The 15,580-nt window shown below is 46.6% G+C and overlaps 1 protein-coding gene across 2 annotated transcripts in view; it reads right to left on the reverse strand.

Annotated features, from left to right (window-relative positions):
- Positions 1-15,580, reverse strand: part of GREB1 (growth regulating estrogen receptor binding 1) — a 627,979-nt gene that overhangs the window by 497,345 nt on the left and 115,054 nt on the right. The window contains exon 1 of one of the 2 annotated variants that reach the window (XM_069605956.1): positions 10,978-11,352. The exons of the other annotated variant lie outside the window; for it this stretch is intronic. Coding sequence (XP_069462057.1) covers positions 10,978-11,046 — 69 coding nt within the window. The 5' untranslated portion in view covers positions 11,047-11,352. Of the gene's footprint in view, positions 1-10,977; positions 11,353-15,580 lie in introns of those variants that run through there. 2 annotated transcript variants of the gene reach the window in all.

Below are 15,580 nucleotides of genomic sequence, written 5' to 3' on the forward strand. Positions count from 1 at the left end.
TGGACTCAAGACATTCTCCCACCATGGACTCTTCTGCTATACCAATTTGTCTTGCATATTGTTTTCACTGGCGTTGCTGTTTCATTTCTTTTCTTGTTGGCACCAAAATATTGTTCTCTGCAACTTCCATCCAGCGATGAGAAGCATCTCTGGAGGAATATGTGTGCTCTATGAAAAATAACAAACATACTTGTTGCAGAGAGCTTTGCTCATATAGCAGAACATTCAGCCTTTGCTCCATCTGAGTTACATAAACGTTGGTGATATAAACACCTATTGAGCTACAAAACAATGGGCCTGCGCCAGAAATCTCTAGTTATGTGAACTAACATACCATCTTTTTCATGCAGGTCATGAGCTCGATTCCCTCCAAAGGAGGGTTGTGAAAAATGGGAAGCCACCTCCAGTAAAGAGCACAGTGCATTTGTTGGACGACAGTGGGACCAAAAAGCTCATATATCGGTTTCTTCAGCCGGACGACACTGTAATCCTGGACAGATCATCTTATCTCACTCTATAGCACTGTGCAGTCTTTGGTGAAAAGGTGTGCCTTCTGATATTTTGTGATATTATTTAGCTCATTGCCTGCTCTTTATTTCCCTGTAGGTCATTTGAGTACCATGGACCTTAAACAGAAGTGAAATGATAGAAGGTCTCGACCTCTGGCACACTTTTTTTCAGGACTCATTATATGACACAAAAAAAGGTTTTGCATTTTTGTATCATTTAAAATATTCTTCTTCACATCATGAGCAACAATCTGCAATTCTGTGTCAAACAATTACTATAAGCAGGCAACATTATCGCAGTTTCTTTTGTTTGGGTTTATTTAAATCTTTGAAAATACAGTAGTAAAATGAGTTAAGATGTTTTCAGGCTCACATCAATTAGTATTCTTGTACTTGTCCAATTATGATAGAGTTAATAAAGCTACAATCTCTCCCCCTTTTGGATAATATATATCTATAAAGATATATAATGTGCTTTATGTACTTTCCAAGTCAGGTCCACAACACTGCATTATTTTAATTCATAAAAGTCAAACATTCACAAATAATTTCAGCTTGCTGTACAATAAGAACTAGGAAACAAAGAGATTCAGTGCAAAATTACAGACTAGGTTCAAATCCTAGATTTACTCGTGATCCCGGGCAATTTTTTTAATCTCATAGTACCTAGCCTTTCAATATTGTCAACCCCTAAATAATGTAATATTGTCCGCTTCTAAGAGTATTTTATTTCTCAAAGTGTGCTCTTCGCAAAGGCCTCAGTCATAATGTAACTTGCTGTATATTTTCTCCATATGTAATAGTAACGACCATTGACATATTGCACACCAGAAAGCCATTTGTTTTTATGCTCACCATGGCAACACAATTTCAGAACCATGCCCCTCTGCTAATCTCACTCGGTTACAGCTACATTCACCTTTTTGGGTATTTATAATCAATATCGTCCTTCAATGCTACGGTATGTGTCCCTTCCTCGTTGTTTACAGTATTTGTCCTGTATCTGTGCTTCATCAGTTGTACATTCTGTGTGACTGCTTATCTGTGTTCAATGTCTATAATGGAGTTTGTGCACCTTTTTAGTTTTAACTCATAGGAGGCCAACTATACGCTAAAACTATTGCATTAGAGTACAGCAAGGGAGAAATGGCATATGAGGAGGAACACAATGCTTGTGGGTTCTGTTTGGTTACTTTAACTCCCATTAACTGCCCATGACCATGCTAATCCCCATGGCCATTCCCAGCCACGTCCTGCCCCTTACCACCCAAAACACATCCTCCTGGGATCTCTTTGAGCTAGCGTTATCAAGCCTTATCATCCAGCTTTGTGCTCGAAGGGCCTGACAGTGTTTTATCAAAGCGGTGTTCTGAGAGGGAATTACTTAATTGGAGCTTTAAACACACTACTAGAGTAATATAAATGTCTTAACCAGGTCTGCCTTCAGCCACTCGATTTATAAGGACTATGTGTGTCCTTCACGGATGTCCTGTTATAAACAAGCATTGGCAAAGCCAACAGTTTTTGCTTGTGTATAAGTCTTAGGCATTTGCCACTGCTTTTAGATGCCCTGCTACTCGCACCATGTTGCACTTGCTACCGTTGACTGGCAATTAATACCACTACGACAGAGCCTGGCAAATGTATTTGCCATGCCTATGATATATAATAGGTTATTTATAACACGCTTAATATCCAGAGTTTTCTAAGCGCTGACCCAGGGATCGAACCTGTGGTGCTCCGTGTCTTGCTTCCAAGGCACGCACGTTGCCCCTGAGCTATCCTCCCAAGACAATACACAAAAGCCAAACTTGTTGGCAATGCGTGCTTATGTGGCTGCTGATCTGTGTCCTGGATCTATAATATCATCCATATACTTTGCTTGTGTCCTACTGTTGAGACGTGTCTATGCTAGAGCGCAAGTGCCCTCATTGTGCACTGCTAATATTGCCCTTGAAATGGCACTAGTTTATTACTCGGATGCCAGTGTGCATGGTTGAAGGGTAGGAGGGGACTTAAAAGCTGCTTCAGTGATTATTTAATATTAATTGTAGTGCGTTGGTTATGGTTGCAACCAAGTACGGAGGGCAAGCGACCAGAGATTCAGAGTGCGTCAATTCTTTGTTTTGAGGTTAAAATATAAGTCTTGCCAGCCCAAGTGCAAAGTCAAATCCTGCCTCGATGTTTCAGGACCAATCACTTCATAGCTATGAAAGACATCCACCCATCCAGTGGGGCGCTAGAGGGGGGGGTCGGGTGATTACCCGGCCGTGGATCGCTCTCTAACCTTCTTCAGGAGCACAGGTATAGCTCACCCCTGAAAGGGCTTGAAGCAGTTATATTCAGAGAAGGGCTCCATTCATAATAGACTGTTACCAATCCCTCAACGCCATCACCCGTCCCGCATGCAGGACAGCGACCCCAGAAGCCATAACACGCCACCGCGCCCTAAAGATACACCCACCACCATGATTCCTGATGTAACATTTGCCAAACCACCAGGCACACCCCAATGGGATTTCCACCTGCTCCATGAGGACTGTAATAGCGCCCTGAAGTGTTTACAAGGCCACATGTTACTGTTTAGCAAAATAAGCGCTAAACAAACCTATTAAATACAATGGCCTGCCTTTTCGTTAGAGCACAGACGACCCGGTGCATTTTGTGTGTGCTGCTGCAGGAGTAAGTGTATCAGCCTGTGATACATGTACATGGGCCCTCCAGAGGTGGAAGGCCTAGGGGCATAAAATGGGAGGTGGGATTGTAGTGGGACTGGACATGGGCAGCACCTACCAGGTACTTGCCCGTTACCATGCATGCAAACAGGGTAGGCCACCAGGCCACAGCAACAAAAGGGACCCAGACTCCTGGGCGCCCAAACTGCGAGAAGGTGACAGGAGCAGGTGACAACCACCAGTCAAACAGGTAGTCCCTGCCCCTGACACTCAAATCAAAGGATCCCCTCCCATCCGGACGGATGTGTAGACAATGGGTCTTTGATCCATCAAAGGGGGGGCTACCTTGCACTCAGGCCAGTTTTTGGCTATATCTGAGGAGGGACACAGGCCAGTGCAGGCAGCAGCAGCAGGGAACGAATACCCCTATAAGAATTTGAGCGTTGACTGAGCCACAAAGGGAAAGCAGGCGTGATCCCTCCAACGCAGCAGGACTACAAATTTACGACAAAAAATGTTGAGGGATTGCAAACCCTTGAGAAGAGGAATAACGCATGGACCATAGTAAGCAGGAACAGCACTAATGACACGAGGGCACGCCTGAGCAGGATGACTCAAAGCAAACACTTGTCCCTGGCAACCACAGCTGGGGGAGACAAGCGGCCACTGCAGGAGGAATAACTCCTGTTTCCCTAGGGTGATAACACATGGTTTCGCCGAAGAATCACCACCGCTTGTCAACACTCGACAAAACAACAAGCTAACCCGTGCTGCAGCCCTGGCAGGGTAGGAAAAACATTTTCCTAGCAAAAGGAACCAGGTGGCTGCAACAGACACTCCCCAGCATAGACCAGGGGTAAACCCTGGTAGTCCTAACCACACATAGGACATCAGGAGCTAAGTTTACAAGCAGCCTTAAAAACTAAGCAGGAGTACATAAGGACTAGCACCTCCAGAAATAAGTCTTCAGCCAAATCGACAAGCAATTGTCAGGGGCAGGAACAAGGATGGCCGACGCTCTCACCTTAAAAGAAAAATTGCTGTTGGAATGGGCCAAGGAAGCAGAAGGTGTGAATGGCATGGATTTGAAGCGGGCGAAGCGACAGAAGGAGAGGCCGATGAGGAAGATGACCCAGCTGAACATGAACCGCAGGCTAAGAAGAAAAAGCGCCTTGATGTCCGCAGCATACCAGCCACAGCAGATGTCCACCCCGGCAGCAAAAGAAAAGCAAAAACAGGTACTGTGCAAAATGGCTTGGTGTCTATGTTAGAACAATTTTTAAAATGGCACAAAGAAGGGGGCGCTGGGAAAAAGAAGAAAAGGCACCGGGATGAATCTAGCACCTCTAACAGCTCTAGCAGCAAAGGTCAAAGCTCTGACACAGGGTCGGGTTCTGAGAGCGAGGATGACCAAAGTCACCTCAGGGCATGGGTCAGGCTCAGCAGCAGTAAGGAGAACCCCGGGGTCAAGACTACCAAATATGGCAGGTGCACAGCAGGAAAGAATGTGAATAGGAGTGTGAAAAAGACTATTGGATGACATATCAAGCGCAAAATTAAGAAACAAATTTGGGGAAAACGTTTTATAGAAATCTTCGCCCTGTTGGAATATGAAGTTATAGGCCTTGACATTGTGAAGAAAGACAGAAAAGAGTAAGAGAAAGAAAGAGCAAGGAGACTAAGATTAGAAAATAATATACAAAATTGGGAAGCAGCATTTCAAATTCTTGCCACAATAATTTTAGAGAAATTCCCAGAAGAGGGTACAGCGCTGATTGCTTGCCATCAAAGGATTCTAGAAATCCACAATACATTTGGGGGGGAATCCTTGCTGTATTATGATAGGGAATTCGGAAAAGAGGTGCAAATATTCCCTGACCTAGGCTGGGAGGAAGAAGATCCCAAACTGTATATGTTTTATGTCCTAAAAGAGAACTCTGCTCACAATAATAAAGAGGATGAGTCACAGGGTCAAAGAAAGGGGGTGGGGGTTACAGGCAGTGCAACTCGTGCAGATACCAGAGAGGCAGCTCACCCCATCATAAAACTAAACATCCCTTTTGTAAGCCTGCCCCAGGTGGGGGAGAGAACCAGGCAACAAAACCAGGGGCATACAAGCCCTCGCAACTCGGGTGGGTCAAGCGGTAAGTAACACCACGCCATACTGCTGGAATTATGAAAAATGATCTTGCAGTTGGGGAGAAAAGTGCAGGTTCAGACACGAATGTAGCACATGTGGTGGAGAACACAGCAGTGGCAAATGCACTAAAACCCCCGACGCTAGGCCAGGACCCAAAATCACAAAGGGGAAAAATGCTCACTAGCTTTAAAATGGGGGTCTCACCATTGAATGTAGATAAGCTAATAATAATGTTACAAGATTATCCTGATGTAGCAGAAAAATCTTTTTTAGGGCAAGGCTTTAAGGAAGGATTTAGAATCCCATTTCATGGACATGGATCCCAGCATATCCCCAATAATTTGAAATCTGTCTCTTTCTTACCTACAATAATCAGGGGAAAAATATAAAAAGAGTTAGGCTTGGCCAGGATAGAAGGACCATTTAATAATCCCCCCTTCACAGAATTGGTATGCTCCCCACTTGGACTAGTGCCCAAGAAAGAGAAGGGGGAGTTTAGAATGATCCACCCCTTGTCCTACCCCCCAGGGAGCTCCTTTAACAATAGCATACCCGCCACAGAAGCAACAGTTTCCTACAGCAGCTTTCAAGATGCTGTTGATTTAGTGAGGTTATCAGGGCGGAATGCACTCATGGCCAAAGCGGACATTCAGTCAGCATTCAGGCTGTTGCCGGTCAGAGTGCTTACCAATGGCTCTGCTTTCATTTTGATAAAATAAAATGTTATTTTGACAAATGCCTCCCCATGGGCTGCGCCATTGCCTGTGCATACTTCGAGCAATTGAGTTCCTTTTTTCAATGGAACCTACAATAGGCAATGCCAGGCGTTAGAGTAGTTCACTATTTGGATGATATTTGCTTTACAGGACCAGAAGGGTCTACATTGTGTAGCGCCGCTATTAAGAAATGTTGTGATATCATGACCGTATTAAGGGTTCCATTAGCAGGAGACAAAACAGTAGGCCCAACACAGACCGTCTCATTCTTAGGGTTTGAAATTGACTCCACTAAGGGGGAATGCCGTATACCCAAAGAGAAAGTAGATTACTAGGGGCAATCAAAAAAATTGCAGGTAAAAACAAAGCAACCCTTAAAGAAATACAGTAATTAGCGGCGAAGTTCAATTTTGAAACTATAATTATGCCACAAGGCCGGTTGTTCCACAGGAGCCTTGAAATGAGAATGAGAGGGGCAACCAAACAGCATCACCACATAAGGCTGGGCAAAGCAATACAAAAAGACTTAGCTGTATGAGAAACATTCCTTAACAACTTCAATGGAAAAGTTATATGGTGCAAGCCTGTAAATGACCCTGCCAAAAGGGCCTTGTTCACTGACGCTGCAGGGGGCAAAGGGTTTGTTATATGTCTGGGCAATAAATGGTGCGCAGGCCATTGGCTCCCCCAGCTGGCGAGAACTAGGTTGAACCAAAAACATTACCTTGCTGGAAATATTTCCCATATGGATAGCACTTCACATATGGGGGGACATGCTAATTAATACAGAGCTGGTCACGTGGTCCGACAACATGGCAGTGGTGCATGTGCTAAACAAAGGTGCTACTTCTTGCACATTGATGCTAAAGGCATTAAGAGAAATAAAACAGCCTAAAATACAACATTGTTACCATTGCGCTGCACATTGCTGGCAAGGAAAATAAGGCTGCTGACGCACTGTCCCGTTTTCAGTTCCATACTTTCAGGGCACTAAATCCTCAAGCATAGGGAAACATGACAGCTGTACCAGAAGAAGTGTTGGCAATCTTGGGATGAAACAAAGCCGGCCACAACATCCCAGTAAGAAAGAACCCCATGGAAAAACCCTTCTCACGACCGCTCCCAAGTAAAAGGCGCAGCGGGAAACAAATCACGACATCACAAACCAACAAGTGAGGCCAGGGGGATTTTGGGGGACCTGGCAAAGAATTCCCTGCCCCAGAAAATGGCAAAGTTGTACAGTAAATGCCTCAAAGAATTTGAAAACAAACAAAATCACCAACATGAAAGAAATTCAAGAAAACCACGTCAATGATTTCATGGAATGGGCCTTCAGACAGAATAAAAAGAAGGCACGGGCATCCTCCCGTTTGGCAGCAGTGGCTTATTACACCAGACTGGCGGGGGGCGGGGGGACTGGCCAAACACGCAGCGCATTGACAAGATATGCGTTGAAAGGTTGGTCCAAACTTGAAGGGGGAAAAAGAGATACTAGGCGCCCTCTTAACTTTGCTAAATTAAAAACCCTAATAGACAGCTTGCAGAAGGTATGCAACAATTCATATGAAACAGCTGTATTTAGGGCAGCCTTTACACTTAATTACTTTAGGGCTTTTAGAATTAGGGAAATTGCATCCAAAAATACAAGTTCAGAGGAGGGGTTGGATGTATCTGACATCAACCTTGGCAATAAAACTTAACAGATCTAAGACTGACCAGATGAGTAAAGGAAGAATTATCAATCTCTGCTGTATAGAAGAGGCAGAGTACTGCCCCATTTGCAACACCAGGTCCTTCCTTGGGAAACGGTCAGGGTTGGGTGGCCAACTCTTAACACATAAAAATGGTTCCGCCCTTAGCAGATTCCAGTTAAGGTCTGTGCTTAAAAAAACCATAATGGCAGTGGGATGGGACCCAGCAGAATTTGGGTCTCACTCCCTCAGGATCGGCGCAGCAACATCTGCATGGATGGTGGGGTGGGGTTTACAGGAGAAAGCAATTAAAGGGATTGGGGGTTGGAAATGTGGGGTATACAAAAAATATATTAGGAAAGACCTAATCTAAACAGTTACGAGACCCCACCGGCGCACCCCCGCCGCCCCCTCTTCTCACCTTTTCCACACAGAGGAACCCGCATTAAAAACTGCATGGATTGTGGGCCATTCATTCATCACAAGGGCCAGCAGATGGCTTGAGGACACCCAGGAAGGACTGCATTTTCAGAACACAATCACTTATTGGTGGGGCAAGCCCGGCATGCTCTGGGGTGACCTGCATGACAAGCTTGCCAGCCTTCTGGGAACCCGCGCTTCACCCCGACTTCCTGATCATCCACCTTGGGGGCAATGACTTGGCCCAGTTAGGAAGAAAGCCGCTACTGACAGAAATGTGCGCCTCACTCAGAACCATTGCACATTGTTGGAAACAAATGGCGCTCCTGTTGTCTGAAATCATCCCGCTCCCACACATAGGCAATGTGCTGAGTCCAATAAAGCAATAGAAATATCAAGGCGTAAATTAAACAAAACATTGTGTCATTTTTGCACATTCTCAGGACTCAAGTTCATAAAACACGGGATCACAGTGCATAATAAAGCCCTATTCTGTAGTAATGGGTCCACCTCTCCATAGAAGGTATGGACTCTTTACAAGGGACATTTTTTGGACATTGGCAGAGAGGGGCTGTTCATAGTGTTCCTATTTTGGGGGACCTGAGGTACTGCTGTCTGCACCCCCTCAGGGTGGTGGCAGGGATCAGCCACGAGTTGGCCCTACGTGGGAGTAGGGGCCCCGCTCACCTGATCTCTTGTTTCCCAAAATATATTTGTGTTGTTTTCTTATTATGTTTTTTGTTGGTTTGGTTTTCTTTGCACCATAGCTCATGATACAATAAAGCTTGTGGCCAAGGTTTTTCCACCTTACCTTCTTGTCTGGCTTCCTGATTAGGGTATTGTCATTACTGTAACCTGTCACGCATCGCGTACTCCCTCCCCCCCTAAAACACTTCCAGGCTTGGCTCATTGCAGATGTGGCTGTGCGGACGGAGATGCGAGAGTTAAATGCTTTAGGGGCTGACGGCCCTGAACTGAAACGTGGGCTGCTCCAATGCCTGAAAATGTGTCCAGACCCCGGGAATTGCCTCGTGCCTGTTCTCCTGTGCCTGGTCTGCAGCAGGCCTGGAGAGCGCCTGCCGCCCTGGCCTCAGATGCAGCGATAGTGACTGTAACTACGCCCGCAGAGGCTCCCCCAGGCGGCTCAGCTGCTATTATGCAAATCCCAATCGATCACTGCTAAATCACGCAACAGCTCTGCTCACCGAGGCCCGACAGTGAGGCGCTGTATTAGAGTAAGCGCGCGCATCGGTTCATTAAAGCGGCGTTCGCCCTGTGAAGTGAAAACAAGAGAGAGGCACTTCGACACCTGCACGGCTCAACAGCGCTGTGTTGCTTTTCTACTAAGTGGAAATGTCGATTGTCTGAAGTTCTGCACGTTTTACTGCTGTCGCCTGCGCCTCATTCTCGGTTAACTGCTTTATGACGGCACGAATCGCATCCTGTCTGCAGCGCTTCCGGAGAGCACCCCGTCTACCCTAATCCCCTCCATACCACCACCACCCCCCCCCCCCCCCCCGCCCCTCTACCCATAAACCCACGTTGCCAGCCACAGCCCCGCTGCAGCCATGCTGACCAGAACTGGGACAACGCCAGAAAAGAACAGCTCTGTTAAAACTAGTACTCAAGTATTCATCCCCGGGCGGCAAGGACCAGTTTCAAATGGTTTCCACTGGCTCCAATGGACTATGCCTGCTCCGCATGAACTACATATTAATGTCCAAATACCCACGTGCACACAGCCGGGCCCAGCGACAGTCTCTGCAGCTGGCCCACTGGGAAGAACACGGGTCAGTGGAGACAGGTCCATTTTATAGAAAGGTCAGTACTGGGGGTACACTTAAAAAAGCAGATCCTGACACCACAGTCAGAGACACGGGGTGGGGGGGCGCTTACCTTGCTCGCCGGTGTACACAGGGTTGATCACGTGTACCGTATAACACCGCTGCAATAAGCACACTGTCGGCCTGGTGCAACACATTAGGGGGTGGAAGGGGGGGCGGTGGGGTGTAACCGTTGCTCTGACACTACCCATGCCATCAGTCGGAAGGCTTCTTGCCTACGCAGGCCACCACATACACCTTATAAATCACCCCGCCCGGATGCATATGCCACGAGGTTCACCGAAGGCCCCACACTGCTTGATATATACCCATTAACCCGCAAGCAGATGCTCGCGCCAGAAGCCCGCCCTCCCAATACAGCTCAAAGCAAGACTGGCACTATGAGAGTGAACACTTCTACAGAACATACCTCGCTCTTGTCCATCCCATTTTTTTTTTCATTTAGTCTCTCTCCCTCCCTCTTCCCGCTCCCTCCTCTAGCACCCCCCCCCCCCCCCCACCATGCTCCCTTCCTCACTACCAGTTATATAACAGTCACAAGTGCATTTGATTGTATCGAACTTGTTTGCATCACCTCTTCTAAAAGCCAATACAATAGCTCTTAAACACGGAAAGCGCCCTGCCCGAAAGCAGAGGGGGTGGGGCTGTCTGGCAACAGAAAGGAGTGCACGCAGTTCCAAATGAGAGTTGAGCCTCATGGTACTACTCTGTTACCTCATGTTCTCCCTCGGCGCTTTTCAGCTGCTGCAGAAACACATACGAACATTCACAACGCATAGATTTGCAGGCATGAGGGGAGTGACTCTCAGCTATCACACAAACTTGGACTAAGGTGGGCGTCAGCAAGCGCCACAATGACAGCACGGATTAAGAATCGCAGAGCGCCCATTACCATAACAACCCGGGCAGGTAGACTGTCTTTGGGAAGGGCTTATAGGTAACCAGGTGCCCAGACACCACCTACCCCCTAAGACATCCTTACCTCAGCGGCCATCATTGCCAGATGGTTCAGTAAATGGCAGAGGTGTGCTTTATCCGTCTTCTGTAACATAACATTTGGTTTGCTAGCAGCTACAGACCACTATGGCAGACTGCAAGTGTCTGACGAATCAGTGTGTCTCTGGTCACACTGTCTGTCCACTTCACTCCAGCGTCCTCATTGGCATCGCCCCGTGCAGATTCTTTTCCATTTATCTTCCGTGTTCCCTGTGGCAGGCCACGTTTGCAGTATCTTATAGGTCTTGTGAAATGGTCTCTTTTCAATAGGTGGGCGTAATTGGGGATACCCGCATCACGGAAAGGAATGCGGGATTGGGATAACAATCCACCTCCTCTGCCAGTCTGGAGCTTTGCAGAGACACAAACTCCCCGCATCACCATGGCAATGTCAGCATCGAGAAAATGGTTCCCCCTTTTGTGAATTTGTTTTTTGTTTTCCTTACTAGGGTCTAATTCCCGCCAACTACGTGGCTTGACTCAGTCATGTGTTCCGCCTGGCTGAAATAGCCAACCAGCGCACGGAATTGGGCAAACATTTCAAATGCCTCAAGCTGTTTTTTTGCTTGCCAAGATATCCTCGGCATTCCGAATGGCAGTCCACTTTTCCAAGACTCATGAGCACCTTCTAGGACTCCAAGGTGGGCGAAATTTGAGGTTTCCACACCACGGAAAGGAATGGGGGATTGAGAATATATATATATATATATATATATATATATATATATATATATATATATATATATATATATATATTGACTTCCCCACCAAGTAGTTCTATTGAAGTAAAGTACCACAACGTATTTTACTTCGGTAACACAACAGCACACCCTTGCTTCCAGCATGTTTGCTGGCTTGGGGGCTGTACAGCGCTAGGTGTGTCAATGCCCAGAGACAGTTCAAGAAAAATGCAGTAGACAAAGTTAGCATAGGGATCACAAGCACTTCAGTTCTGAAATCTCACCCCTCCCCCCCAAAATCAAGCATTGTACTAAGAAAACGAGTTGGCAGAAGCACAGTGAGAGTTTGATTAGCACCTCTAATGGTTGGAGCGGACCAGATGGTATCCTTGAAGTTCAGTGCCCTCTATACCCTGAGTGAAGGCATGTATGTTAAGGACATTGCCGGCCAATGAGGAGTTCACTGATTGGGGCAGTTAAGAGAAGTATCGCGTGCTCTATGATACACATGAGTATATGTTCATCATGAGAAATGTTGCCAGATAATTGAGTCACACTGCAGTTCAGTGGTGGCATTGGAAAACTAGGGGTTCCAGGGGCTGGGTGCAGCTCTCCTACCAGGGGCAGCCACATGGCTACAAAGGGAGAGCCAGCTTTTGGGTTAGTGAGGTTATGAAGGAATCAGGGAGAAGAACAAGTTTCTTACCAAACTGGTAACGTCCTTTCGATGGGATGGTCCTCCGACGTCTTCCTTATCTTTGATATAATCCATTCCAGCTTGCTGGCCTCGGAAATTTTTTCTCAGTAGAGGGCGCTGTGCGTCAACGTCCCTCGAGACGGTGTCCCTTGACAGCCTCCGTATCAGCGCCAACGTCACCCTGGGTATAAGTAGACTCACGCAGCGTCTGTTACTCAGTTCCGTTTTGGAGTTTAGTTTTGCTTTGCATGAATTGGTTAGTAACCTTGAAGGAGCATAAGCTGCAACTACAAGGAAAGTTTTACTGCGGGGATGGATGGGAGGGGCGATAAGGAATACTTCGGAGGAACATCCCATCGAAAGAACATTACCAGTTTGGTAAGTAACTTGTTCTTCGAAGGGATTGTGTCCGCCGACGTATTCCTTATCTTTGATAGACTCCCATAGCAGTAGTATAAAGAGGAGGCGGGAGCAAAAATGAAATGTTTCCCTTTAAAGATGAACAGAATGCAACACAGCTTTTTCAAATTTTGTCTCCTGGCTAGAGGAGGAATCAAGACTGTAAAATTTGGTAAAAGTGTGTGCAGACGACCATGTGGCAGCCGCACATATGTCCTTAATCCGAACCCCTCTTTGGAGACCCGAAGAGGCTGCGATACCCCTGGTTGAATGAGCCCTAAGATGTTGAGGGGGCTCTTCCCCCGCCAATTTATAGCATTCTATAATGGTTAAAATAATCCATCTTGAAATGGTTTGTTTTGTAATTGACAGCCCTAATTTGTGCCCTGCATATCCAACAAACAATTGGTCTGCTTGTCTGATTCTTGCCAGTCTGTTAATGTAAAAGCTTAAGGCACGCCTTGGATCCAGCCTGTGTAATCTCTCTTCCTCTTTCCCTGAATGGGGAGGAGGATAGAACAAGGGTAAAGTTATTTTCTGAGTAATGTGGAATTCAGAGACCACCTTTGGAAGAAGATTAGGCTTCACTTGTAAAACAACCTTGTCTTTATGAACAATTGTATGAGAAGGTTTGCAAGATAGAGCTTGTAATTCGCTCACTCTTCTGGCGGAAGTTAGAGCCACTAGAAAGACTGTTTTAAGAGTGAGAAATCTTAATGAACAGGAATGAAGTGGTTCAAAAGGAGTACCCATCAGAAATTTTAAGACTAGATTTAGGTCCCACAATGGACCTTGAAAAGGCTTTGGCGGATAAACATTAGTTAATCCTTTCAGAAATTGGATTACCAAGGGTAATTTGAAATATGAAGGCTCCTCAGCAGTACGCTTAAAGATTGACAGCGCTACGAGATAGCCCTTGATCGTACCAACTTGAAGACCTGAATTTGCTAAGTAAAGCAAGAAAGATAACACCATCGGTGTACTACATGAAAAGGGTTCAATATTCTTTTCTCTACACCAGCTGCAAAATTTGTTCCAACGGCAGCAGTATAAAGTCTTTGTTGCTGGCCTTCTGACTGAAAGCAACACCTCCATGACATCCGGGAGATCCCAATCCTTGTATCTCAACCTTTCAGAAACCAGGCATGAAGGTTGAGGGTTCTGATATCCGGATGGAGAACCTGACCTCCCTTCTGCGAGAGAAGATCCTCTCTTTGCGGAAGACGAATTGGAGAACAGATAGACATGTCTAGAAGATCCGGGTACCACGTTCTCCTGTCCCAATCTGGGGCAATTAGGATCATGGGTTTCCGGAATCTTCTGAACCTCCTGATCATTTGAGGAATGACAGGGACTGGAGGAAACGCGTATAGAAGTGGATAATCCCAGTCCACTACGAACATGTTCCGTAGAGCTCCTCTTGGGGGAAATTGCCTTGAGCAATACTAATCGCACTTCCTGTTGATGCTGGTGGCGAACAGATCCACTTGAGGGGTTCCCCAAAAGGCAAAGATCTCTTGAAGGACTTCCTGAGCTAGTTCCCACTCGTGAGAGACTGTGCTCTGCCTCTCAGAGCATCCGCCGTCAAGTTCTTCTCTCCGGCTAGGTGAACTGCCGATAGAGAGATTCCTTCTTGAATTGCCCAAAACCAAAGCTGCATTGCCTCGCTGCACAGTGGCAGTGACCCTACGCCTCCTCTTTTGTTGAGGTAGTGCATGGCCACTGTGTTGTCCGTCATTATCAGGGCATTCTTTCCCTGTACTGATGGCAGAAAAGCTTTCAGCGCTAGTCTGATCGCTCTCAGCTCCAATAGGTTGATATGTAGTCTGGACTCCGATGGAGACCAACGACCGCTGATGGTCAAGTTGTTGGCATGGTCTCCCCACCCTGTGAGTGAAGCATCCATGACTACTGTTACCTCTGGCCATGGTTGCCAAAACTGCTCTCCTTTTAAGATGTTCTCCCAACAGGCCCACCAATGAACGTCTCGAGCTACTCTGTCCAGGACTTGTAGGAGATCTGACATTTTTTGTGAGAATTGTGACCATTGTGTCTTTAGTGCCCACTCGAGGGATCTCGTTCTCAGGCGAGCCTCTGCCACTAGGAAGATGCAGGATGCCATGAGACCGAGCAACCTCAAAAAGTCGAAGGCTGGTAGACGTTGGGCATTTTGAAACCTGGTGACCATCTGTAGAATATCTTGAGCCCTCACCTCTGGTGGCGAGGCTTTTCCCAGGGATGTGTCCAGGACTGCTCCAATGAACTGGAGCCTCTGTGATGGTATAATCTGTGACTTCTTTAAATTGAGGGAGAAGCCCAGCTTGTGAAGGAAGTGGCAAACATAATCTAGATAGATCTGAGCTTTTTCCGGGGATACTGCTCTGATCAACCAGTCGTCCAGGTAGGGGTGGACGGGAATCCCTTCCCTCCTTAGACTTGCAGTCACAACCGACATTAGCTTGGTAATGACCCTCGGGCGGAGGGCAGCCCAAATGGCAGAACTCGAAATTGATAATGAGAGTTGCCAATTGTGATCCTCAGGTTTTCCTGTGTTTGAGACGGATTGGCACATGGAAATAAGCATCGTGAAGGTCTAGAGATACTAACCAGTCCTGAAGCTGGAGAGCCTGAAGGATCTGAGAAAGCGTTACCATCTTGAACTTGTCTTTCCTGAGGAATTTGTTCAATTCTCGCAAGTACAAGATGGGTCTCAGTACTCCGTCTTTCTTCGGTATTAGAAAGTAGGGGGAATACCAACCCTTGTTCCTCTCCGCTACAGGTACCGGTTCTATGGCACCTTTCTCTAGCAGGTC

Source organism: Ambystoma mexicanum, chromosome 4p (genome assembly GCF_040938575.1).
Source record: "Ambystoma mexicanum isolate Mex_15411 chromosome 4p, UKY_AmexF1_1, whole genome shotgun sequence".
NCBI lineage: Eukaryota > Metazoa > Chordata > Amphibia > Caudata > Ambystomatidae > Ambystoma > Ambystoma mexicanum.